The sequence below is a fragment of the Oryx dammah genome, unplaced genomic scaffold (assembly GCF_014754425.2).
Source record: "Oryx dammah isolate SB20612 unplaced genomic scaffold, SCBI_Odam_1.1 HiC_scaffold_12, whole genome shotgun sequence".
Taxonomy (NCBI): Eukaryota; Metazoa; Chordata; class Mammalia; order Artiodactyla; family Bovidae; genus Oryx; species Oryx dammah.
Genome location: NW_024070196.1, coordinates 10,114,649 through 10,142,009, shown reverse-complemented (window position 1 = coordinate 10,142,009; position 27,361 = coordinate 10,114,649). Strand labels below are relative to the sequence as shown.

Below are 27,361 nucleotides of genomic sequence, written 5' to 3'. Positions count from 1 at the left end.
TGACCCAGTTTGACAGGTTCTAAACATATGGTAGCAAATAGATAGGGAAACAGTGGAAACAGTGACAGACTTTATTTTCTTGGGTTCCAAAATCACTGCAGACAATGACTGCAGCCATGAAATTAAAAGACGCTTGCTCCTTGGAAGAAAAGCTATGACAAACCTAGACAGCATATTAAAAAGCAGAGACATTGCTTTGCTGACAAAGATCTGTATAGTCAAAGCTATGGTTTTTCCAGTAGTCATGTATGGATGTGAGAGTTGGACAATAAAAAGGGCTGTGCATCGAAGGATTGATGCTTTCAAACTGTGGTGCTAGAGAAGACTTCTGAGAGTCCCTTGGATAGCAAGGAAATCCTAAAGGAAATCAACCCTGAATATTCATTGGAAGGACTGATGCTGAAACCGAAGCTCCAATACTTTGGCTACCTGATGGGAAGCTCCAGTACTTTGGCCACCTGATGCAAAGAGCTGACTCATTGGAAAAGACCCTGATGCTGGGAAAGATTGAAGGCAGGAGAAGGGGATGACAGAGGACGAGATGGTTGGAAGGCATCACTGACTCCATGGACGCGAGTTTGAGCAAACTCTGGGAGTTGATGGTAAAGGACAGGGAATCCTGGCGTGCTGTAGTCTGTGGGGTGTCAAAGAGTTGGACATGACTGAGACTGAACAAATAAACAAAAACATTTCATACTGATGTTAAGTGATACTTGATAATTAGAATATCGACAGCAAAACAGGAAGGGGCTCTGCTCTCTTCAGTGTGTGGTTCGCTGGCTGTTTTATCCTGACCGTTCTCTCTCCTTCTGGTTAAAGGAATACACTTAACTCATCCTCGCACCCTTTGTCATTATTGGAAACATGTATGTCAAAGCTGGTCCTAGGTGAAGTGAGCTCAGTGGAGGGACCTCTTCCCTTTTTCACTTCAAGCACAGCTACTGAAGATGGAGGATGCACAAGTTCCAAACTGAGCTGGAATCCAAGCATCTAAGCATTAACCTTCTGAGATGTTCCCTGTAAGAAACAGGAACTAGGTAGAGTGGGTGCTTTCATCACAGTTAAGGTTTAAGAAGATGAATTCTGCATCCACACTGAAGGAAAGGCTACTTTTGGTCTCTAGTATGTATGCCCTTCATGTAGCCTTGAGTTGGCAAAGATGAGGGTCTAAAACATTGGGCTGTTTGGAATGTTCTTAAAAATATGTATGCCTGGTTTCTAAACCCCTAGTTAGAAACACATTTCACTTGGGAGGTTAAAATCTAGCTGGGCCCTAATGTGTTGAGAAATCGAATCTTGCCCCAAAGCTTGTTTCTAACAGACGCATACAGCAGAGGTCACCTCTCAAGTACAGCTAGGGACTGTGTTCTGGTAAACTCTAGGAACCTGGGCTCCACATGCAGTTGTCCTGATGGGTTGATTCTTTAAAGATGCAGGTGTTACATGGGAAGAAAAGGCTCTGAAGAATAGTCATCAGCATTTTAACAGAAATGGTTTTGTGTGTGGGCTGATGGATGGTTTCATCTTTAAAGAGATTTTTTTTGAGTGTGTATCAGGATTTCTGCAAGGAATATAATGTGTATTAGTTATCACTTCTGTAACAAATAAATTGTAATTTGAAAGAAACTTGCTATTAAAAACTGACAACCTAGTCCCATAAATTTTAGAAGCAGTGATAAAATATAAAGGCTGAAATCACACCTCACCTCTCCCCTTATGCAACTTCTCATAAAATCCCAATTGATCGCATACAGAACATGGTTTTGCTTTAGGCATTTTAGGCATTTTATTCTGATAGCTAAAATGGAAAAAAAAAGTATGTTGCATTATCTCTTAAATATGTGGGCCATGCCTGGAGGCGTGCATATTTGGAAAAAGATTTCAGATGATTCTGTTAAATGTAATCATATACAGGTCTTCAGGAGATGTTTTCTTCACTGATGAAAATTCATGCATTTCCTTTTGTAGAATTAGTAGGTCCAGGGCTTGTTTTTCTTTTCAGAGAAATGGTCATTCCTGCCTACCCAAATGAGTAGGAGTTCTGGCTTCCATGCCCAAAGAAAAAAATGGCATTTACCTTGAAAATGTCATTTACCTTGATGAGTCAGTTCTAAATGCATTTACTTATATTCAGTTTAAAGTTGCACAGGTAACATTGAGGACAAGTCTTACTTTTGTCATAGCCAGAGCTAGCCCTGGCTGGCAGAGATCTCTTTTTGCAGACGCTAGGCTTCCTGTGTCCTGATCTTCTGTGCCACTGTTAGGACCATGTGATTTCTAAGGCAGACTTGAGTCCTGGAAAGAGGCTAGAGTAACAGAGAAGCAAAAGAACCTCAGGAGAAGTTGTACACCTAAATTGAAGGAGGAGGAAGAGAAAAACAAAGGAATATCATGTGTGGAATACGCTGTATTGTTGACATGGTGTATGTTTCTTCAGTGTTATTCTAGGCTTCTGTAGGAGAATTATAAGCTTTCTGTTTGCATGTGAGCAAAGGACATATTGATCAGAAAAAAATTCTAGCTAACCATTGGCTCTTTATTCAGTTAAGAATATTTGTAGACATTTGGGTTATGAAAGTCAGGTTACAGCTGTGTTTGGCAAAGTGTTTTCTTCTGACTTCAGAAAGTGTATGCTTGCATTTCCCAAATGTTTGCAGGTGCAGATTGATTAAAAAAAAATGCACTTGGAGTGTTTTTAAAGGTTTGTAAACTAGAAAACAACATTTTAAAACTGGGAATATGTGTTTGCACCGTGAATGTAAGAACGATGCAGTTTTGGCTTAATCAGGAGAGGTTCCCCTCATGAACTGATCAGGGAGAAAGTTATTTGGTGCGCATATGTGAATTTCTTTAATACCAGTTGGTTCCAGCATGTTCTCAGTTTTTCTTCTTCTTGCCTCTTTTGGTCTTTGTGGAACACTAGGAAGACCAAAGCAGTGATGTTGCATCTGCAGTTTTTGTCACTGAAAAAATGCCTATGGTTTGGTGGGTTGTTTTGGGGTACGTTCCATTTTATGAAGCTTGTTGATAAAGGTTGTCATTTACTGAAATCTTGAAGGCAAGATCCAGAGTCAGTTATGTATTCTCCTATTTGGAGCACAGAGAGCTGCAGAAATCAAAGTATGCCTTGCCCTAGGACTTGGGAAAAGGTTGGAAAAATGCTACTGGATCACCAGGGAAGTCCCCACAGTAGGACTCTTAGGAAGAAAAACAGCTCTACCAATTTGATAAATCCCTCCCCACCCCGTAGTGGGGCTTCCCAGGTGGCACTAGTGGTAAAAAACCCACCTTAATCCCCGGGTTGGGAAGATTCCTGGAGGAGGGTATGGCAGCCCACTCCAGTGTGCTTGTCTGGAGAATCCTACCGACACAGGAGCCTGGTGGGCTACGGTCCATGGGGTCACAAAGAGTCAGACATGACTGAAGTAACTTAACGTGCGTGCAAGGACCCCCACCCTCACCCTCAATACACTTTTTGCCTTTCTTTTCTTTTAGGGGAGATTGTAAACCAAAATCGTTGCCCTTCAAACATTCACAGTGAGTCAGGACCACTGTCAGAGCCGGGGTCCGGGGGATGGACGCCCCGGGGCTTGTCGTGTCTCCCGCTCCTTCCTCCTGCTCGTTCTTCCTGGACGCCCCCCTCCCGCTCCTCTGTGACAAAACGGAAACAGCCTCGTGCTGGTGGGTGTCAGCAGAATTGGGAGCAAGCCCCTGCACTGCGCTCCCATGTCAGCCTCCTGGGTCTGTGTGTTGAGGCTTGTGTCCAATAATGCATGTGAAAGCACTTTGAAGAATTTCAGCTACTGAGCAAAAGTCTCCTCAGTGAGGAAGTGAATGCATAAAGGATAGTCTGTTGGAAAGAGGGTCGGTGCCAGCGTGATGAGAGCAAGCAGTGAACGCTGAGAACTTCATCTGAGGACGAATCTGCTGTTAGCTGGTGGTGTGAATAGAATATGAGGGAATCTTGAGCCACAGGGCCTCAGTCTGTTCCACTGAGATGCAGGGGTGAGGGAAGCGATAACTAGGAGCTGAGTTTATTCTCCAATCAGAATAAAACTTGAAGCCTTAGACTGTTTCCAGGGTCTAGTCTTACTGTCAATTGCTATTATCAGTGCTAGTTAAATTTTCTGTAAAACGCACATTTAGTCTTGGGGTAATGTTGATTCCAGAACAGACAGTAGGATGTTTTCAGAGCTCTCGGTGTACTATTCACCCCGCAGCTTAACTCTGCAAGTATGTTGTAGATGGATCGGTCAGGGTAAGAGTCACACCGCCCCTGGGTAACAAGTGTTCGTCTAGAGACACTAGAGACTCTGAACTGAAAGAAATATTTGGCCATTTTGTAGTTATGTGTTTTATTTTAAATTTTTTATTTTTTACATGATTGTTTTTGCTGGGAAAGATTGAGGGCAAGAGGAGAAGGGGTTGACAGAGAAAGAGATGATTGGATGGCATCGATGGACATGAGTTTGAGCAAACTCAGAGAAATAGTAGAAGGCAGGGAAGCGTGCTGCAGTTCATGGGGTCACAAAGAATCGTACACAACTCACCGACCAAACAACAATACAGTTTTCAAAGATGAACCTCCCTTTACGGTTATTACAAAATACTGACTGTATTCCCTATGTTGTACAGCATGTCTTTGTAACTTATTTTACACCTAATATTTTGTACCTCCTAATCCTTTATCCCTGTGTTGCCCCTCCCCCCAGTCCCACTCCCCGCTGGTAACCACTAGTTTCTTCCCTGTATCTGTGAGTCTGCTTCCTTTTTGTTACTTATTTTCCCTAGTCTGTTGTATTTTTTATTTTTTAAAATTTTCATTGGAGTATAGTTGATTTGCAATGTTGTGTTAGTTTCAGGTATATACCAGTGTAGTTTTGTATTAAAAAAAAAAAGATTGGATATTTTATTTGTCCCTCCTTTCTATATTAAAGGTTTACTAAGGAGAATATGCACTGATTTCCAATGTCTTCTTCTTGAACCTGTTTACAGATAGATGTAGTTATATGAGATATGACATCACCAGAAAGGACATAAGATGAATGGGGCCTAATATAGCTGGGTAGTATTGGAGGTGGACGGGCATGGTGATGAAGACAGGCATGCTGGAATCAGGAAATCTGGGCTCAGATCTTTGTGAGTTAAGCATCGGGCACAATGTCAGCCATACTGCAAGTACCCAGTAGTTGCAGCTGTTACTATTCAAGGTGCCAGGAATATACAAACATATTAGTAATCTCCCTATCACAAGAAAGACCACTGAACTCTTCTAGAGAAAGAGCTTTCTTAAAAAGAATGACCTCATTCCCCTTAACTTCCTTTACTCATGATGGTGTTGTTTAGTTGCCAAGTCATGTCCGACTCTGTGTGACCCCATGGACTGTAGCTCCCCAGGCTCTTCTGTCCATGAGATTTCAGCTGAACCAAATGCTCTAGGCTCGAGTTGGATACTGAAGTGACATTTGCAGAAGCCCATTCTTGTTTCCTCTTCTCTGCAAAGTATTTCCGGCAGAAGTTGCCTGGTCGTTTCTACTCAGGCCCCTGGTAACAGAGCGTGAACGACCCAGGGAGGTATTTATGTGTATGGCTGCATCCCTTGGGTATAAACATCCAGTTTGTTAAGTCTGAGGAATCTGTGACTCTGAGCAGTCGTGCCAGACTTCTGTTTGTGCTAGCACTCTTCAGAGACCCGAGTAAGCTCTTCTTTACCTGATAGGCCTACGTGTGGGTTTTTGTTTTTTGTCATTGGATTGTGTAGTTTGAGTTTTTCTTATGTCGTAAATACATAGGTACTGTGGAGAAATTTTCTACCCTGGAAAAAACAGATTTTGAGTAGGATTGATTTGAGTTCATCTTTTGCCCTAGAGCAAAGATGTCATGATGCGGGGAAGTTGGGAAAGTCACATGATTTTGGAATGAGACTTGGGAGGTAGAGGAATTTGCATCCATGCAGTGGTTCTGAAATTGGAAAATCAATGTTGTATTTAAAGCAGACAAACGTCTTGACTATATAGAACAAGATAAGCTAAATTTTAACTGTTAGAATCAGATTGCCAGGAAAGAAGACAACACTTTAAAGTAAATAATTTACTCTTTCCTCCTCTTTTGAATTTAAAAAATATCTTTTAAAACTAAAAAAAAAAAAAAAGTATCTTTTAAAATAATTTCTGAAGTTTCAGACAGAACCATGATAGCATAGATTTGCAGTCTTAAAAAAAAAAAAACGAATTGGGAACTGTGGTCAGTGCTTTGGCAAACAAGGTTAAATACATATGAAAGGTAATGTATTCTTGAAATGTCCAGGAGAACAAAACACAATGATGGAATTCTGTATAGATAATCTCCAGATGTACTTTCCTGAATAGATATAGGACAGTATAATTGGTGGTTTTTTACTTAAGAATTAAATTTGTTTGTTTTTTAAATGGGCAACAGGAGCTTTGAAATCAGAGTTGAGAGTTATTATACCAACTCTGCCATCTGGGCTGACTAGACTATTTAATCTTTGAGCTTTTATCATTTTAAAAAACCGTGAGGAGTAATACTTCCCTCAGAGGTCCTTGAGTTCCTTGAGAATGTTAAACTGTTTCAGAGAGAGCCTACCACCTAGGCTACCACCATTGTTTATTAAATGTGAAATGTATTGAATGATAGAGGAAGTAATTTAAATTTTAAATTTCAGTGCAAAAATACAGAAGTAAATATTTGAAACCATTGTGTGATCCTAGGTGACTTGGCAGTTTTGAGGAGGTGCTGTTCATTGCTTCCTTTTAGTCTGTTGCTTGATGAGCTTTTCTACAAACACTTTCAACTAACTAAACTGAATTTAAGGGATATTCAATACCTCAAAGAATTAACAACCTCTTAAAATGGCAGTTGAGTAGGGCAATAAGGATCTGCCTTCATTTTTATTATCATTATTTACTGGATGTGATCCCATTATAATACAGTAGTTACTGTTTATTTCTATTACTTAATGGTGCCAAGTACTGTACCAGATGCTTTATAAATATCTCTTAAATCCCTGTAATAACTTGAGATGTACATATTATGGCTCTTACTATGTAAATGAAAGGATGAGGAAACACTCTTTTAATAATATGTCTAAACCTCCGTAACTGGGAAGACTTAAAAACCAGGATAGTACCTTCTCAGGTTATCACCTGTGCTTTCGAACCACCTAATCTGAGGATGAGCTTCCCAGGTGGCTCAATGGTAATGAGTCTGCCTGCCAAGCAAGAGACACAGGTTTGATCCCTGACTCTGGAAGGTCCCCTGGAGAAGGAAATGACCTGGTGTGCTATAGTCCATGGGCTTGCAAAGAGTTGCGCACAACTTAGTGACTAAACCACCACCAGTTCAGTTCAGTTGCTCAGTCTTGTCCGACACTTTGCCACCCCATGGACTGTAAAATACCAGGCTTCCCTGTCCGTCACCAATTCCCGGAGCTTGCTCAAACTCATGTCCATCGAGTCAGTGATGCCATCCAACCATCTTATCCTCTGTTGTCCCTTTCTCCTTCTGCCTTCAATCTTTCCCAGCATTAGAGTCTTTTCCAAGGAGTCAGTTCTTCGCATCAGGTGGCCAAAGTAATGGAGTTTCAGCTTCAGCATCAGTCCTTCCAATGAATATTCAGGACTGATCTCCTTTAGGACTGCTTGGTTTGATCTCCTTGCAGTCCAAGGGACTCTCAAGAGCCTTTTCCAACACCACAGTTCAAAAGCATCAATTCTTCAGCACTCAGATTTCTTTGTAGTTCACCTGTCACATCTATACATGACTACTGGAAAAACCATTGCTTTGACTAGATGGACGTTTGTTGGCAAAGTAATGTCTCTGCTTTTTAATATGTTGTCTAGGTTTGTCATAGCTTTTCTTCCAAGGAGCAAGCATCTTTTAATTTCATGGCTGCAGTCACCATCTGCAGTGATTTTGGAACCCAAGAAAAGAAAGTCTGTCACTATTTCCATTGTTTCCCCATCTTTTTGCCATGAAATGATGGGCCTGGATGCCATGATCTTAAGTTTGAAGCCAGCTTTTTCACTCTCCTCTTTCACTTTCATGAAGAGGCTCTGCAGTTCCTCTTCATTTTCAGCCATAAGGGTGGTGTCATCTGCATATCTGAGGTTATTGATATTTCTCCTGGCATTCTTGATTCCAGCTTGTGCTTCACTCAGTATGGCATTTTGCATGATGTACTCTGCATTAAGTTAAATAAGCAGGGTGACAGTATACCGCCTTGACATACTTCTTTACCAATATTGAGCCAGTCCATTGTTCCATGACAAGTTCTAACTGTTGCTTCTTGACCTGCATACAGATTTTTCAGGAGGCAGATCAGGTGGCCTGGTATTCCCATCTCTTTAAGAATTTTCCTCAGTTTGTTGTGATCCACACAGTCAAAGGCTTTGGCATGGTCATTAAAACCGAAGTAGATGTTTTTCTGGAACTTCTCTTGCTTTTTCTATGATCCAGCGATGTTGGCAATTTGATCTCTGGTTCCTCTGCCTTTTCTAAATCCAGCTTGAACATCTGAAAGTTCACAGTCAGGTACTGTTTGTTGAAGCCTTGCTTGGAGAATTTTGAGCAAATCACCACCACCACCAATCTGCTAATAGGTTAGCTCTTTGAAAGCTTTTTCACATAGAGTTTATTGAGAGAATGGTGGTCATTAGAATCTTTGAAACATTTCATGCCTAATTAGGACTTGGGAAGATCCAAGGAATTGATTGCATATGTCCAGGGCCAGTTTTTCTGAAACAACTTTTCTGGTGTTTCAATATAGATTTAGTCCATCCAAGAAAAGTGGAATGACTATGTAAATAATTGTTTCTCAGCCTTGACTACACAAAAGAATCACCTGGGGAGCTTTAAAATGCAAATCACAGAAAAACAGAACCACCCCTACCCCCCCAAAAAAGCCCAATCCCCATTCTTAGATATAGTCCCTCTTTCAGTTTTATAATTGACATATAATGTTGTTTTAGTTGACGGTGTACAACTAATTTGATAAGAGTATATATTGTGAAAAATTACCCCAGTAAGTTTAGTTACCATCCAACATCACGTCACATAGTTGCACAATTTTTTTTCCTGTGATGGGAACTCTCTTAGCAACTTGCAAGTATATGATACAGTACTGGTACCTGTGGTCACTATGCTGGACTTTACACCACCAGAACCTATTTATTTTATAACTCAAAGAAGTTTGTACATCTTGACTACCTTCACTCATTCCCAGAGGCCTCTGGCAACCACCAATCTGTTCTTTGTTTCTATAAATTTGGTTTTTTATGAGATTTCTTTCTTTCGTTTTAAGATTCCAATGTAAGTGAGATCATACGTGTGTTTACCTGTCTGACTTATTTCACTGAGCACAGTGCCCTCATCCACACTGTTGCTTGTAGCAGGGCTTTCTTCTTTTTTATGTCTGAGTAGTATTCTCCTTGGAAGTACTGATGCTGAAGCTCCAATACTTTGGCCACCTGATGCAAAGAACTGACTCGTTAGAAAATACCCCGATGCTGGGAAAGATTGAAGGTGGGAGGAGAAGGCGACGACAGAGGATGAGATGGTTGGATGGTATTGCCGATTCTATAGACACGAGTTTGAGCAAGCTCTGGGAGCTGGTGATGAATAGGGAAGCCTGGCGTGCTGCAGGAAAGGACTGAGCGACTGAACTAACTGAATATTCTCCTAGATGCTCTGATGTAAACTGAACTGTTTCATATCATCTGGATGCCCAGCCCTGGGATGTCTCAGATCAGCCCCCCAGGAATCTAGGAGTCACACAGCTGGGCCCCGATTTGCTTGGTCGTCTGGCTCTGCAGGCTGGGACTGCTCTCACACCACACTCCCCACCCCTCACCCTGTGTGGTGGGGGAGGTAGGGGATGCGAAACGGGTCAGCATTCTCATCATTCCAATCAGTGCGATCTTCTAGGAAGGTCTGCTTAGAAGGTTATCAGCTCTCCAGCACTGTTTCTTCGTATATACCCTTCCGACTGTTTATGCTTTGGGGATACTGGCTCTGTGTTGTTTGACTTCCTGTTCTAGTAACGTCCCAGGGACAGGTGCCATGTTTGTAAAGATTGAACATAAGACCACAGGCTCTTCCCAATGTTGGTCACACACAGGTGCTAGTTTCTTTTCATGGGATCAAGTTTCCCCGTCTTTTCTTCCTTCTTTCATCACTGTCATCCTCTTCACCGCCTAAATTCTCTCCTGTTCCCGTCACTCTGCAACCTTCCTCAATTGCAATGATGACACATGGCGGTAAAGCCACCTGTGCACAATAGTGTACACAGAAGGGGATTTTTTTAAGGCAGATAAGTAGTTGCTATTTGCCAGAGCACCCTATTGGAGCACAAAGTCTGTGGAAATATGGTATTAGCAGGTTACCAGTTGGAGCACAAAATTAAATTTTCACAAGCAAATATTTGTCCATAGTAATTTAAACCATTTTTTATTCCGTTTACACATGAGGGGGCAGTATGGTACTATAAAGCAAAAGCTCTGTTGAAATTGGTTATTTCTGTTGGTATATGATAGCTTTTAGATGAGAACTTGTAGATTGTGAATATAATTCTGACATGTTGGTTAGCTATTAAATGTGATACGTATATGTGGTACCCTCACTTGTATATACAGGTCATACATCTATTTTTATTCAGATGCATAAATAATAATCCCTGTGCAACAAGAGGGCTTTCACTCAATGCCTTTTATTGTGAGTTTTATATTTATGGTTTATTTAATGCTAGCTGACTTTCTCCAAGTTATCTACATTTAGAACGTCAGTGGTCTGGAGATACAGTGTCGGTTAGGGTGATATCTAAATATTTTATATTAGGACTTCATTGAAGGCAGAAAGGACTCCAGTGTTGGGGATGGGAAGCTTCTGAACTCAGGTCTTGGCAGCAATGGAAATTATATTATAAATCACCTCTATGATATGCTTCCCTTTATGGCACAGTTTGGAGCTTCCCAGGTGGCACTAATGGTAAAGAACCCTCTTGCCAATGCAGGAGACTAAGAGACATGGGTTTGATCCCTGGGTAGGGAAGATCCCTGGAGGAGGGCAGGGCAACCCACTCCAGTAGTCTGGAGAATCCCACGGACAGAGGAGCCTGGTGGGCTACATACAGTCCATAGGGTCACAAAGAATCAGACAAACGACTTAGGATGCATGCATTGCGCAGCTTGCGATTCTCAAAGAAAAAAATTTGCTAAGAAAAGAATCAGCACATTTTAATTAATGTTGTTGTTGCTGACAGATGAATGACAATCGAAGAGGCAGGGCCAGAGGACTAAGAGACCCGTGGCCGTGTAGATAATGAAGGTGCTGATATGCTAGGTTTCAGAAATAGAGGGGAAATATTTAAGGGAGGTTGGAGGGTATTAAACAAATTGATTAAACATACAGAGCATTTTATGAAAAATGTATGTGGACTCCGAAAGGTAATTTCACAAGCACACGCTATTTTTAAATGTGTAAAAAATATTTGCAGTCGTATGTTTCTGTTTATGTAGTTTGAAAAAAAATTGAAACTAGCATTTTGGCATAAATATAACCCTGTGTGAAATTGAATGGGATATTTGTTTTTAGTGTTTTATCCTGGTTACTTCCTTTGTGGATGAAGAGCTGTGGTATTGTCTACATCTGGTGGAGATAATTAGACTTGTTTAGTTTGGGCATGACTCTATTTTGAAATATAATGATTTGATGTTGCTTTTACTTACTGTTAATGAGAAATTTTATTTTGAAATCTTCTGTTAAAAAATAAATACAAGATTTATGACTTATGCCCAAAATTTAAAGGCATGGATTTTTGGCTCCAGCAGCCCATTTTGGATGGACTCCAAATCAAATGTTGTTTGGGATTGGTATACTGTTGCAAAACCCAAGTTTCTGTTCATGGGAAACAATTAATGTCCTTTGTGTTTCGATGGCAGATTTTTAGGACCCCGCCTGATGCCACATTGCCTGAGCCAGGCCCCCTGTCAGCACCCCCAAATGCTCCGCCAAGACAATCGAAGAGGCAGGGCCAGAGGACTAAGAGACCCGTGGCCGTATATAATCTCTGTCTTGAACTGGAAGATGGTAAGATGTTCGTTACATTTTTCTTCTTGCCTTTGTCCCCAGGGCAGGCCATGGTTTCCCATCCTTTGTGTTTTTAGCTTCCTTCTACCCTTAAGATTATAATTTTTTTAGATTAACGGGGAGGGTAAAGCTTTTGTGTCAGGGAGAGCATGCACAGTTTCAGTTTGTGTTTGTCTTTGTTATGCACGGTTCTTTTTCTACTTTGAAAAAGACAGCTTACATTTCTTTTTTGGGAGGCTTGTGTGACCTCCTGTGAGGTTACATAACCCTGAGACAAATGGAAGAGGAACTAAAGTGAAAGCAGGTCTTTTGCGAGATGAGCAGATCCAGTCTGATGTTCAGTGTGTTGAGATCAAAGGCGCAGGTCAAGGTTGCACTGGGTCTGTGCTTCTGCACCATCCTTGCCCCAGTTTTCTGACTTTCTCCAGAGGCAGGTGTCTTATCCTGTGGCAGAGGTGGCAAATTGACCACGGTCGGGGCTCGACTGAGTGGACCAAGCTACACTGGGACTCTGATCAGTGGAAGCCCTCACTTTCCATCCAAACCACCCCGTTCCAGCTCACCGTTGTCCTGTGGTTGCCACCTGTCTCAAATTGGAATTTTAAACAGTGATCCTTACAAAACAAGGCTGTGAGCTCATTGGACACACCCAGTTGCTGATTTGTAACCATGTGGTCATTGGTGTGGAGAATAAGATTGAAACTACCAAGATGTTATTGGTTTGGAGGTATGAAGTGATTGTCAAAGGGAGGGAAGAAATGAAGACAGAAACAAATCCAGTACCTCCATCATAAGCAGCTGTATAGCTGATATCCAGAGATCCAAGCCAGCAAGTGACATGTGTCTTTAACTCCCAGGGGGTCTGTGCAGGAGGACTCAGAATGCCTCCTGTAATAACAGTGAGGGCCAAGGCGTTCCAATACTCTTTTAAAGTCTTTAAGACATACGTGCGCGTGGTACAAGTGTTAGTGTCACACTCACATACGCATTTTCCAGGGTAAGGGCATGATCTGCTGTGTTACTCCCTTCGTCATGTCCAACTCTTTGTGACCCTGTGGACTGTAGCCCGCCACTCTCCTCTGTCCATGGGATCCTCCAGGCAAGAATGCTGGAGTGGGTAGCCATTCCCTTCTCCAGGAAATCTTCCTGATCCTGGGATCGAACACAGGTCTCCCACATTGCAGGCGGCTTATTTGCCATCTGAGTCACCGGGGAAGCCCTATGATTTAAAGCAACCTCGGATTTCAGAGCTGCCTTTTGGTCCTTAGTTTCAGCTTCTGAGTCCAGCTAACTTTTTATCCTCTCCTCTTTTCTTTTTCCCTCACATTCACTGTCTCTACAGAGTTGCTAATAAGGAGTGAAGCTGACGGGTTTGAATTGCACCTTGACTTTTATCTCACTTGTCCTCTGGTGGAAGTGTTAAAAGATTAGTGAATGAGGCAAATGTTGGAAAGTAGGCGGGGGAGAGAAATCAAGGTGACATGAAACAGTACCTACACAGGCTCATCAACTTTGAGCAAAATCGAATTGACTCTCATTTCATAAAAGAAATGACCAAGGAGGGACCTTTTGTTTTCGAGTTGCATCTACTTGGGGGGCAGGTATTTTTAGCAATTAAATCAGAGTATCCAGTCATGTGAATATAGTTTACTAATCTCTTGATCGTTGAGTTGCTGAGTGATTATTATTAATGGGTAAGAAACTGCCGAAGTGGTATTTAGCATATTTTTAATGGATATATTCAAAATGGTGTACAGTCATGGCTTTCTGATTTTTAGGCTACATAATAATTCTTTAAAATTTTTAATTATAAGGAAAAAAGATTGACAGATATTTAATTTCTTTAGTCTGTCTTTATATTCACTACTTATATGATGTTTTAATCTACATTTTGTCTTTTTATAAACTTTATGTTAATTCTTGATTTCAGCCTTTGTTTTTTTTTTTTTTGAATGTTGTTACAATCACGAAAGTTCGTGATTTTGGTCATGGAGTGATTTTATCGCACGGGTCGTAAGATAAAGCAACTAAAAACTGTTATTTATCTTCTCCCCTCACCCCAACTATTTGTAGCTCAGCTTTAGTGAAACTCAAGTTGTGTAAAAAAGGATTATTTCAGAGAGAACAAAGTGGGAGCCATATTCCGCATATTCTAAAAAAGGAAATAAATGAAGAGGTGGTGAAAATGCTTTTGAAAGGAAGCATACAGAAAAAGGATACTTAAAGAGCTTTGTTATTGATTACTTAGTATACTGAAAACTTTACCCTTTCAAAAAAGAAATCTTTTATCACCAGGACTAAATGCTTTTCGGTCGTCTGAGTCATCTAATCGTCAGCTCTATTCGGAATTTTCAAAAGTTTAATACTTTTATGCATCTTTTCTTATTCCCGGTCATTGGGTCACTTCTCATGTTTATCTAGTTCTGGTGAAAGTATGCGTTATAGCCACCTTTGGTTGATTTATTTTTCCAGATTATTTGGTTTGAGTCTAATAGAAAATTTAAATGCAAGTGTGTTTCCACCCTCCCCCCCTCATTTATTCACTGTAGCACAAGTTAGATTTAATGAAGTCCAGTACAAATTATTTTTGTTTAAAGTTAGGTAATTTATTTGCCAAGATTCAAGGAATTAGTTTGAATGACTAGAGATTTTCTTTCTTTTCTTTTTTTTTTTATTTTAACTTTTTACTGGAGTATAGTTGCTTTGCAGTGTTGTGTTCTTTGAGGATTTTCTTAAGCTTTTTGGGTCACAGATTTGGTATTTGAGTGAAGTGGTTTGTAGTATGTTATTTCTTCTTCTGCATGCAGTAGGGTGTGAAATTATAATATGTGATGTACGGAACAGCCAACCCTGGAAAACACTTAGAATTAGTTTCAGTTTAGCATGTAGTAAATCAGAAAGTCATGATTACCAGTCAGCAAGCCTGATGGCATGAGCGGAGGTAAGATAGGCTTGAAAAGCAGAGAGGCCTAGCTTCCCCTGTGTGAACTGGGAGAGACACCCTCTGCTGTTACACGTGGTTCTTATTATGTTTTTTTAATACCCACCCTGCAAATTTAATTAAAGACACTTAGTATCTTTACTTTAGCAAAGGTTTAATTGGCCTTGGCACATTTAGCCATACTGCATAGGCAGGCTCACTATTTTCCTTTGTTAATATGTGATTTAATGGTATTAGACTTGTTATTTGCAGAAATCTTTACAATTTAGTTTCCTACGGATCTCTGTTGATGATTAATATGAACTGAAATGGATATAGTGTCTAGCTAGATTTCTAGAGCAACTGTTAAATCTTTTCTGAAATTCTTATCTTATTATTTTGTAGAAGCCATATTGTTCACTTGAATATAGTGTTTTATAGTCTCAAAACTTTAAAGCTGAGTAGCTTTAGCTAAGTCAGTTGTGAAATAGTGAAATGTAAGGTAGGCTGCTCAGTGCTAAAAAGTAGATGAAAAAATCAAAGGCTCCCTTTTATTTTATTCTCAACTTATGTTCCTGTGTTTTTATTTCCTCAGAAGTGGTAGTAAAGTAACTTTTAAACAGTTAATGTATGTTGTATTTTTTATTTCACCTGTCCACTCCAAATTTATGTCCTTCCTACCTCTTTTTTAATTATATGGATTCCAGATGTACATTATAATTTGACATCTATATACACTAGAGGTTAATCACCACCACAAATCAGTTATCATCCATCACCTTCCAGTTGACCTTCAACCCTTTCATCCACTTCCCAATCCTCTTTCCCCCTGATAACCACTAATCTGTTCTCCGTATCTGCATATTTGTTTTATTTTGTTTATTTGTTTTGTTTTTTAAGATCCCACAAGTGAGTGAAATAATGTAGTATTTGTCTTTCTCTCTCTGGCTGGCTTCATATAGCAAAATACTTCCAAGGTCCTTCTTTGTTGTCACAGATATCAGGATTCCATTCTTTTTCATGGCTGAGTTACATATATACGTATGCAATGTACATGGTACATGTATACATATCCATCCATCTGTCAGTGGACACAGGTTGTCTTCCATATCTTGGCTGTTATAAATAATGCCACAGGGAAATTGGGCTGCGTGTGTCTTTTCGAATTAGTGTTTTTGTACTCTTCAGGTGAATACTCAGAAGTGGGAGAGCTGGGTCACGTGGCAGTCCTGGTCTTCATCTCTTGAGGAACTGTTTTCCCTAATGGCTGTAGCAAGTTACTTTTTCACCAGCAGTGCTCCAGGGTTCTCTTCTCCACAGCCTCTCCAGCTTTTTCTTATCTTTGATAATAGTCATTCTGACAGGTGTGTGGTGATATCTCATTATGCTTTTGATTTGCATTTTCCTTGTAATGGATGATGTTGAACGTCTTTTCATGTGTCTTTTGGCCCTTTCTATGCCTTCTTTGGGAACTGTTCGTATTTGCTGCCCGTTTTAAAGTTTTGGTGATTGATTGCCTTGTTTTTGGCTGCCCCAGCTCTTCATCGTTGCCCACGAGCTTTCTGTCGTTGCGCTGACTCCGGGTTCCTGCCCTCTGTGGTCCGTGGGCTTGTCATCGTGGTGGCGTCTCTGGAGGAGCACAGGCTCTAGGGCATGTGGGCCTCAGCGGTTGTGGCTCAGGGGCTCGGTCGCCCCACAGCATGCAGGATCTTCTCAGACCAGGGATCGAGTCTGTGTCCCCTGCATTGCAAGGCGGCTTTAAGCCACCAGACCACCAGGGAAGCCCTCAGCCCATTTTTAACACGAGTGGGTATTTTTAACATGGGTGGTTTGTTTATTTTTATGTTTTCGTTGTTAATTTGTGTGAGTTCTTTATATATTTTGACATTTTAAAGCCTTATTGTATATGTGGTTTGCTAATGTCTCCTTCCATTCTGTAGGTTGGCTTGTCATTTTGCTGATAGTTTCTTTTGCGGTGCAGGATTGATACAGTCTCATTCATTTATTGTGCTTCTGTTTCCCTTGCCTTTGGAGTCAGATCCACAAAAAAATTAGCTATGGCCAATGTCAGTGAGTTTACTGCCTATGTTTTCATCAAGGTATTTTATGGTTTCAGCTCTTACATTCAAGTGTCTAATCCATTTTGAGTTAATTTTTGTGTCTGGTCATTCTTTCGCATGTGGCTGTCTAGTTCTCCCAGGGCTGTTTATTGAAGAGACTGTCATTTCTACATTTTATGTGATTTGTTCCATAATTAAATTGTCCATGTGTGTGAAAGTTTATTTCTGGAATCTCAGTTCTGTTTTTTTGACCTGTGTGTCTGTTTTTGTTCCAGTACCATACTGTTTGGATTACTATAGCTTTGTAGTATACTTGGAATAAAGGGAGTATAATACCTCCAGCTTTGTTGTTCTTTCTCAAGATTGTTTTGGCTATTTGGGGTCTTTTGTGGTTCCATACAATTTTAAGAATTATTTGTTCCTATTCTTTCCCCTTCTCTTTATTTTGTGGAATGTGCCATTGACATTTTGATAGGAATTTCATTGAATCTGTAGATAGCATGGATATTTTAGCAATATTTTTCTAATCTGTGAGCATGGGATATCTTTCCATTTATTTGTGTCTCCTTTGATTTCTTTCCAGTGTCTTACAAGTTTTCAGTTTATAGGTCTTTCACCTCCTTGGTTAACTTGATTACCAGGTATTTCATTATTTTTGATGCAAGTTTAAATGGGATTGTTTTCTTAATTTCCGTTTCTGGTAGTTTGGTGTCAGTGTATATAAAAGCCACAAAATTCTATATATTGATTTTGTATCTTGCAACTTTAATGAATTCATTTATTCTAACAGTCTTTTTTTTTTTTTGATGGAAGCTTTAGAGTTTTCTATATATGGTATTATGTCATCTGTGGATCGTGACCGTTTTATTTCTTCCTTTCTAGTTTTGATGTCCTTTATTTCTTTTCTTAACATAATTATTGTGACTAGGACTTTCAGTACTGTGTTCAATAAAAGTAAGGTGAGAGTGGGTATCCTTGTCTTCTTCCTAATCTTCAAAAAAAACTTTCAGCTTTTTGCTGTTAGAATATGATGTTAGCTGTGGATTTGTCACATATGGCCTCAGTTATGTAAAGGTTTGTGCCCTTTACATGCACTTTGTTGAGAGTTTTTACCATAAATGGATGTTGAATTTTGTGGTCATCTATTGAGATGATCATGTGGTTTTTATTCTTTAGCTTTGTTAATGTGATGTATCATATTGATTGATTTATGGGTGTTGAACCAATCTTATATCCCTGGAATAAATCCCAATTGATAATGATGTAAGATCCTTTTAATCTGTTGTTGAATTTCATTTGCTAATATTTTGTTGAGAATTTTTTTCATGTGTATTTATCAAGGTATTGGCCTGTAATTTTCTATTTTTTGTGGTGGTCTTATCTGTTTTTGGCATCAGGGTAATTCTGGCTTTATAAAACGTATATGAAAGATTTATCTCCTTTTCATTTTTTTTTTTTTTGGAAATGCTTGAGCATGTTGGGTTTTAAATCTTTGAGTGTTTTGTAGAATTTGCTAGTGAAGCCATCTGCCTGGGTTTTTGTTTGTTGAGAGATTTTTGATTACTGTTTCAACCTCCTTACTAGTAATTGATCTAGTTTAGATATTCTCTTTCTTCATGATTTAGTCTTAGAAAATTGCCTGTTTCTAGGAATTGATCCATTTCTTCTAGGTTGTCGACAGTTTGTTAGTGGATAATTGTTTGTAGTAGTTTTTCATGATTCTTTGTGTTTCTCTAGTTGTTACTTCCCGTCTTTCATCTCTGATTTTATTTAGTTGAGTCCTCTCTTTTTTTCTTGGTAAGTCTAACTAAAGGCTTGTCAGTTTTTGTCTTTTCAGAAAACCAGCTTGTAGTTTCATTGATCTTTTCTATTGTTTTTTCATCTCTGTTTCATTATTTTCACTCTATTATTCCCTTCCTTCTACTGATTTTGGACTTTGTTCTTCTTTTTCTAGTTTCTTCAGATGTGAAGTTAGGTTGTCTAATTGGAAGTTTTCTTATTTCGTAAGGTAGGCCTGTATTGCTGTGACCTTTCTTTGCTGCAACTCATTCTTTGGCATGTTGTATTTCTGTTTTTACCTCTAAATATTTTTTATCTTTCCTTTGATTTCTTTGATGCATTGGTTCCTCAGTAGCCTACTTACCGTCATGATTTTGTGGATTTTACTTTTTTTTTTCTCTTGTGATTGTTTTCTAGTTTCATACCACTGTGGTTGGAATAAATGCTTGATGTATAATTTCAGTCTTGAAACTAGTGAAATAACATGTAACCTATCTTGGAGAATGTTCCACGTGCACTTTAAAAGAGTGTATATTCTACTTTTGGATGGAATGTTCTGTATTTGTATTAAGTCCATCTGATCTAATGCATTGTTTAAATTCAATGTTTCCTTATTGATTTTATGTCTGGATGACCTACCCACTGATGTAAGTGAGGTGTTAAAGTACCCCATTATAATTGTATTGCCTTTAATTAATCTCTTTGTATGTCCATTAATACTTGCTTTTGTATATCTTGTGCTCCTCTACTGGGTACATATATGTTTATAAATCTTACCTCTTCTTGCTGTATTAACATCTTTATCATTATATAATGCCCTTCTTTGTCTTTTATTACAGTCTTTGTTTTAAAGAACATCTTGTCTGTTATGAGTAGAGTTTTCTCCAGCTTTCTTTTATTTCCATTTGTGTGAAATGTCTTTTTTAAGTCCCTTCACTTTGAGTTTGTATGTGCCCTGTCTTCTGAAGTCTGTCTCTATTCAGCCATTCTCTTGATTGTAAAATTTAGTCTTTTTACATTTAAAGCAATTATTGATAAGAATGTACTTATTGCCTTTATGTTAATTGTTTTCTGGCTGTTATTGTAGTTCTTCTCTGTTCCTTTTCTATTAATAGCTTCTTTTGTCTTGGTGGTTTTGTGTGTGTGTGTGTGTGATATATTGACATTTCTTCATCATTTTCTTCTTTGTGTTTACTGTAAGCTTTTTCTCATGGTTTCAATGAGATTCACATATAACATTTTCATAGTAGCCCATTTTAAGTTGATAGCTGCTTAAAGCTTTGGAATGTGTCCAGATTTATCTTTTTACTCCCCAATCACATTTTATACCTTTGAAAAAAAGTTATTTTAGTAACTTTTAATTAATTAATTAATTTTTGGCCACACTGCACATCATGTGGGATCTTAATTCCCTAGCCAGGGATCAAACCCATATTCCCTTCATTCAGACACAGAGTCTTAACCACTGGCCCAGGGAAGTCCTCACATTTTATACTTTTGATGACACATTTTACATCTTTTTATTTTGTGCATCTTTTAACTAATTATTTTAATTTTAGTTAAGTTTACTACTTTTCTTCTTTTAACCTTCGTATTTGAGTTTTAAGTGGTTGGTTCATTATTATATGTTTACCTTTTCCAGTGATCATTTTACTTTTATATGTTATCTCATTATTAGTGCCATTTCTTTTCAGCTTGAAAAATTCATTTTATCATTTCTTACAGGGCTGATTTAGTGGTGATAAACTCCTGTAGCTTTAACTTATCTGGGAAACTCTTAATCTCTACTTCAGTTCTGAATGATAACTTTGTGGGTACAGAATTCTTTTTTCTTTCAGCACTTTGAATATGTTGTATCACTCCCTTATGGCCTAAGTTTCTGCTGAAAAATTTGCTAATAGCATTATGGGGCTTTGCTTGTATACAACAAATTGTTTTTCTCTTGCTGCTTTTAGAATTCTCTTTATCGTTAACTTTTACCATTTTAACTGTATGTCTTCGTGTGTGTCTTTTTGGTTGCATCTTATTTGGAACTCTTGGGCTTCCTGGACCCTTGGAAAGTCTGTTTCCTTCCACAGATTAGGGAGGTTTTCAACCACTATTTCTTCAAGTAACTTTTCTGCCTCTTTCCCTCTTCTCCTTCTGGCACCCCTATATATGAATATATTCTGCTTGATGTTGTCCCAAAGGTCCCTTAGCTTATCTTCACTTAAATTTTTTTTTTTTTTCTTTTTGCTGCTTTGTCTGGGTGAGTCCTATTGGTTTGTCTTCCAGCTTGCTGATTCATTCTCTTGCCTCATTTAGTCTCCTGTTGAGTTCCTGCAGTGTATCTTCAGTTCAGTTATAACTTATCTTTGGTACTTTCTTTTCTTTAATGTCTCTTTGTTGAAGTTCTCATTGTATTCGTCTGTTCTTCTCCCAAGTTCAGTGAGTACCTTCTTGACTATTACTTTGAACTCTTGACAGGTAAATTGCTTATCTTTGCTTTCTTTTGTTCTTTTTCTGAGGCTTTGTCTTTTTCTTTAGTTGGAACATATTCCATTGTCTCTTCATTTTGTCTCATTTTGTGTTTGTTTCTATTACTGACTTTTAAAAAATGCACAATGTGCAAGTTGTGAGTTTTATCTGGGGCAAAATGAGGACGATAGCCTGGTAAACAAAATTTCAGATAGCTCTGAGAAACTGCTCCAAAGAGGTGGCAGGGATGGAGAGGGGAAGGTCAGTATATATGTGACTTCAGTAAAGGGGGAGTACATGCAATCAAGCACATAGTCTTCTTTTCAGAAGATGTCTACTAGTCACAAGGAGCCATTGTCACCATGAAGGATTTCAGTGCTTTTCTAGATATGAGTAGATATAAGAATTGTGCTCATAAAATCAGCTCCTGAGAATATCTAGCTCTCTAAAAACCTGTCCTGTCAGTTTCTCAGAGCACAGAGTGCCTCATTTCTGCTCTCCACACCATGAATTCCTTCCAGGGGGTATTGAAAATCAGCAACTGCAGCAGCTCATGATTTAATCCTTGTAGAGTTGGATGGCAGGTATCAATTTGTAGTTGACATATGTATTAGGTCAGTCAGTTCTCTCTCCCTGAATTGAAGGAGTGGCCTCATTTAGGAGATTCCCTGTGGGGCTCAGAAGTGTTTTCTTGACTGGCCCACCAGAGCGAGGTACTCAGGGAATATTCACGGTGTGGGCCGCGTGTGCTCTCTTACAGTGGGACTGTGGCTCCCGTTGCAGTGTCTGCTGGATGGGGCTGGCCCCTCAACCCTTAGTACCCTTTCATATAAAGAGAGACTTTTGTTTGTTTTAATATCCTCAGGTATAAAGAAAGTTCAGGAGGCTATATGAAGTATATTCTTTGCTATTTTCTATTCAAGGCAGAAGAAACATTTTAAAAGAAGGTTGGGAGTGAGTGAGAAGATTATCATCTGAATTTTGACTAAGCTCTCCAGTTCTTCCTGTATGCTAGCTCTAATTTTAAACAGAACTAGACATTCACAGGAGTAGTTTTTATTTGTATCTTCTTGGGTAATTAGGTATTCTATGCCTATCTTCTTTTGTACATGATATAGCAGTTTGTTTGTTTAGACAACATAAAAAATATGACTTATAATGAGTTGAAAACAAAATCATCTTGCAAGCCAATTGGCAAGATTTGATATTATTTTAGAGTAGTTCTTACTTGGGTATCGTTAGGTTGGCACTTTCCCACTTGGATCCCCAATGTGCTAACTGCAGCACATTTTGTTGAACATGTATTATAGTCCTACACTGTGGTAGAGAATATGATGACAATGCAGAGCGTTGTAAGCAAAACTGTGAAAACACAACTGTTGAAGGGGAGATGGGTTAACAATGAGACGGGACCATTTCTCTCCTTTCTTAAAGGAGGGAACCTCTCCTGATATGCATTAGTCTCTAAAATCAGATTAGAACAAATCTGTCAGTAGGAATCAAGAAGGCTTTTGAAAAACGCTGGGTTGATAATTTAAGCTTAGGTTGCTTGGGCTTGAATCAGCAGTAGGAATTGAAAATAAGTAGTTGTCTGGTAGAGATGTTAAAGCAGGTTTGCGACTTCTGCATTGATCAGGTGTGGAAGATGAAAGCAGGTCATTAAAACAGATGTCATCAACAGCAGTTTAGGTTCATAGGTAAATCTATTCCTTGTGTTTGTATTTTAGTCTGGTTCTGAGGCTTTTTTTAAATAAAAATATTTAGACCATCTTCTCATCAAAAGGAAAAAATGATCTCATTTTGTTAGTGTCCTCAGTACATATTGTTGTGTATAACTGCTTTAGAAAATGGGTTTGGTATAAGTAGTGTATATAAAAACCAGTGGATAGAGAAATATTACATAATGCCTAAAATGTTATCTTCCTAGAGAAAGTATAGCATCATAAATTATGAACAGTGTATTACAGAACTCAGTTTTCTCCTACTTTGCCTCACAGACATATACATTCATTCATAGGCTTTTGTAAAGGACAGGCAGCACCCACCACACTCAAAGATGGTTATTTCAGTAGATGTCAAGGATGGAAGGCTGGCAGTCATGGCAGCTATGCACTCCCCAGGCTCAGGCCCGACAGAGTATCTTTAGAGGGATAAATGAGGAGGTTTGGGATTGACGTGTACAACTGCTAGAGTTAAAATAATCAACAAGGACCTACTGTATCACACAGGGGACTCTACTTAGTACTCAGTAATAACTTAAATGGAAAAAGAACTTGAAAAAGAATAGATACCTGTGTATGTACAACTGAATCGCTTTGCTGTACACTCGAAACTAACACGGCATTGTTAATCAGCTGTGTGTGCCTCTTTGCGACCTCCTGGACTGTAGCCCACCAGGCTCCTCTGTCCATGGACTTCTCCAGGCAGGATTACTGGAGCGGGCTGCCATTTCCTTCTCCAGGCAATCTTCCCGACCCAGGATTGAACCCGAGCCTCTTGCATCTCCTGTATTAACAGGCAGATTCATTACCCCTGTGCCACCAGGGAAGCCCACCTATACGGGCTTAATCAGCTATACTCCGATATTTTTTTTAAAAATGACCTTCATGAAAGCATGCTTTTGTAAGTAAATTGTTACTACCCCGTCCTCTCTCAAATTGTACCAGGGCCCTTCTGTGAGAGAAGAACCGGTGTAAAACCTTGGTTGATGTGGATTTTGAGAGCTATTGGCATTTCCTTGTAGACATATCTGTTCAGTTTGCATAGACGGATGACCAACCCAAGTAACTGGTCCCAGATAGGTCTTTGTGTTAGGCTTGGTCATCTTCTCTTGATTCTTACCATTTTTATTTTTTGCATGACCCTTCACGGGTAGACCCTGGATAATAATTTCCCCGAGGGTCAAGACCTGCTGTCGCTTTCTCAGAGCAAAGTCCCGGTTCTGTAGCATGGAATTACCGTGTTGTGAAGTTAAATCTAAGCCCGCGCTTGACTCAGTGACAACCTATGTAGACAGATTATGTCTCACTATTACAGTGATTAGATCAGTGGGTTGGAAAAGGCAGCCGGAATATCAGGACTGTGACTGAATTGTGGCCTGCCTGTAAATCACACATGCGGCTTCCTCTGCATGGCCGTCTCCCCAGATGCCTCCCTGAAGCTCAGCCCCCGGCGTATTAGCGACAAAGCACGAGGCAGCTTCTTATATGACTTCCTCTATAATCTTAACTGTGCTTCTGTGTGGGATGAACATTTCCCCCTTTCTCTGGAGGGGGGAAAAAGGCTTATTTAATGCCTTAAAAAATACATAGCTGCTTCTGTGGTGAAAATAAGTTCATGGCAGGTAACTTGAATTTATAGAAGAGAGAAGAAGTCTTTCAAGCTTGTCTCCCTGTGGTGTGGGTTTTTTTCTTCACTTCTAATAGCTTTTATTTTAATTTCTAGTTCTGAATTCAAGCAGCTGTCACTCTCTTTATAGCCCCCTTTGAAACACTTACAGCGTAGGAGGTAGCTGGGCTGTCTAAGAAACATCTTTTCAAACCAACCAAAGTATTGTTTATCCTGAATGAAATAGATTTTTTAAGGCTGTCAGGAGTGACTGATTTCAAACATTTCCTTTGGTAGCCAGGAAGATGAAGAGAAATCTTGAAGGGAAAGGTATTATCTCAATGTGGCCGAGTCCAAGTGACTTTGATTGCTGAGAAAACTCTTATGGACCATGATAAAAATTACCAGGCACCCAGGACTGCCCTGATGGTCTAGTGGTTAAGACTCTGCACTTTGACTGCTGGGTTCCAGGTTCAATTGCTGGTCAGGGAACTAAGATCCTCAAGCTGTGCAGAGGAGCAAAAGAAAAATGTTACCCAGAGTAAAGAGTGCCATATACAATTACTATAACCAAACAAACCTGTGGCCGGTTAATTTGTACCTACTAAATCCTTCCCAGCTATTGAAGGAAAAAAAATGACTTGGCGTTGAGTCAGCTGTGGAGACTACTCCTATAACCAGTTGTCTTTGCATCGCTTTTCGTGAACCCTGGGTCGCAACTTAGCAGCCTGGCTCCTCCTAAATGCTCATTCTACTTACCGTGGTATTCCTGTGTCTCTTCTGAGCCAGTATTTAGAAGCCCAGTGTCAGCCTTGGATAGGGGAAAAAAAAATCTTCAGTGAAGGTTTTTACAGTGAATTGTACATCTAATATTTTGCGGGTACTAATATTTGTTCTCTGAACTCAGCAGCATGAGTTTTTGAGCTTGAAATGTGATGATGGTCATGGTTTTATTTTTCTCTTTGGGTATAAATAGAAATAGTGACTCTTTAATTCTCTGGTTATTATCTTAATTATTGCAAAGGTGGACTTTTAACATTTCTAATACTTACTGTGAGAATAGAATATACAATTGAGAGGGTGACACTACTGCGTAGGTATAGATAGCCTATTATATGCCAGCTACTGTTGTTAGCGATATTTGTTAAACTTAGGTAATCCTTATAACAATCCTTTAGGTAGTACTATTATCGGTATTTTATAATTGAGGAAACTGAAACTCAGAGAAGGTGCAGTAGCTTACTTCAGTCTCCCAGCTGGTGAGGGACAGACCCAAGATTGACCAGTCAGATCCCACAGTCTGGGCTCCTTACCACTCTGCTCAAGTACAAACCCAAGTGCCTCAACACAGCATCTTCTCTTCTCTGGAGTTTTCCACGACCAGTCTTTTCTGAGCTATCATGTGCCTTTCAAGCACTATGTTGATTCACTTTTTTAATGTTAAGAATAAGTCTTAGTTTTTTCATTAGAAACAGTGGCTATTTATAAAGAAATCAGAGTGATGGTTGAAAGAGATGGAGAAGAAAGGGCCAGAAAAACATGGGTTTCTGCTTTATTGACTATGCCAAAGCCTTTGACTGTGTGGATCACAATAAACTGTGGAAAATTCTGAAAAAGATGGGAATACCAGACCACCTGACCTGCCTCTTGAGAAACTATATGCAGGTCAGGAAGCAACAGTTAGAACTGGACATGGAACAATGGACTGGTTCCAAATAGGAAAAGGAGTACGTCAAAGCTGTATATTGTCACCCTGCTTATTTAACTTATATGCAGAGTACATCATGAGAAACACTGGGCTGGAAGAAGCACAAGCTGGAATCAAGATTGCCAGGAGAAATATCAATAACCTTAGATATGCAGATGACCCCACCCTTATGGCAGAAAGTGAAGAGGAACTAAAAAGCCTCTTGATGAAAGTGAAAGTGGAGAGTGAAAAAGTTGGCTAAAAGCTCAACATTAAGAAAATGAAGATCATAGCATCCGGTCCCATCACTTCATGGCAAATAGATGGGGAAACTGTAGAAGCAGTGTCAGACTTTATTTTTGGGGCTCCAAAATCACTGCAGATGGTGATTGCAGCCATGAAATTAAAAGACACTTACTCCTTGGAAGGAAAGTGATGACCAACCTAGATAGCATATACAAAAGCAGAGACATTACTTTGCTGACTAAGGTCCGTCTAGTCAAGGCTATGGTTTTTCCTGGGGTCATCTATGGATGTGAGAGTTGGACTGTGAAGAAGGCTGAGCGCCAAAGAATTGATGCTTTTGAACTGTGGTGTTGGAGAAGACTCTTGAGAGAGAGTCCAAGGAGATCCAACCAGTCCATTCTGAAGGAGATCAGCCCTGGGATTTCTTTGGAAGGAATGATGTTAAAGCTGAAACTCCAGTACTTTGGCCACCTCATGCGAAGAGTTGACTCATTGGAAAGGACTCTGATGCTGGGAGGGATTGGGGGCAGGAGGAGAAGGGGACGACAGAGGATGAGATGGCTGGATGGCATCACTGACTGGATGGACGTGAGTCTGAGTGAACTCCGGGAGTTGGTGATGGACAGGGAGGCCTGGTGTGCTGCGATTCATGGGGTCGCAAAGAGTCGGACACGACTGAGCAACTGAACTGAAGTGAGGATGGTTTTAAACCTAGGATACAATACACTATGACAAAAATGGACCCCTAAGGCAAAGAAGGATGCTCGTTTTTATGGGCAA

General features: G+C 39.6%; 1 protein-coding gene across 1 annotated transcript in view; it reads left to right on the top strand.

Annotated features, from left to right (window-relative positions):
* ARHGAP10 (Rho GTPase activating protein 10) overlaps positions 1-27,361 on the top strand; it is a 369,765-nt gene that overhangs the window by 301,967 nt on the left and 40,437 nt on the right. Inside the window, exon 19 of the mRNA XM_040251356.1 lies at positions 11,958-12,105. Coding sequence (XP_040107290.1) covers positions 11,958-12,105 — 148 coding nt within the window. The remainder of the gene's footprint in view (positions 1-11,957; positions 12,106-27,361) is intronic.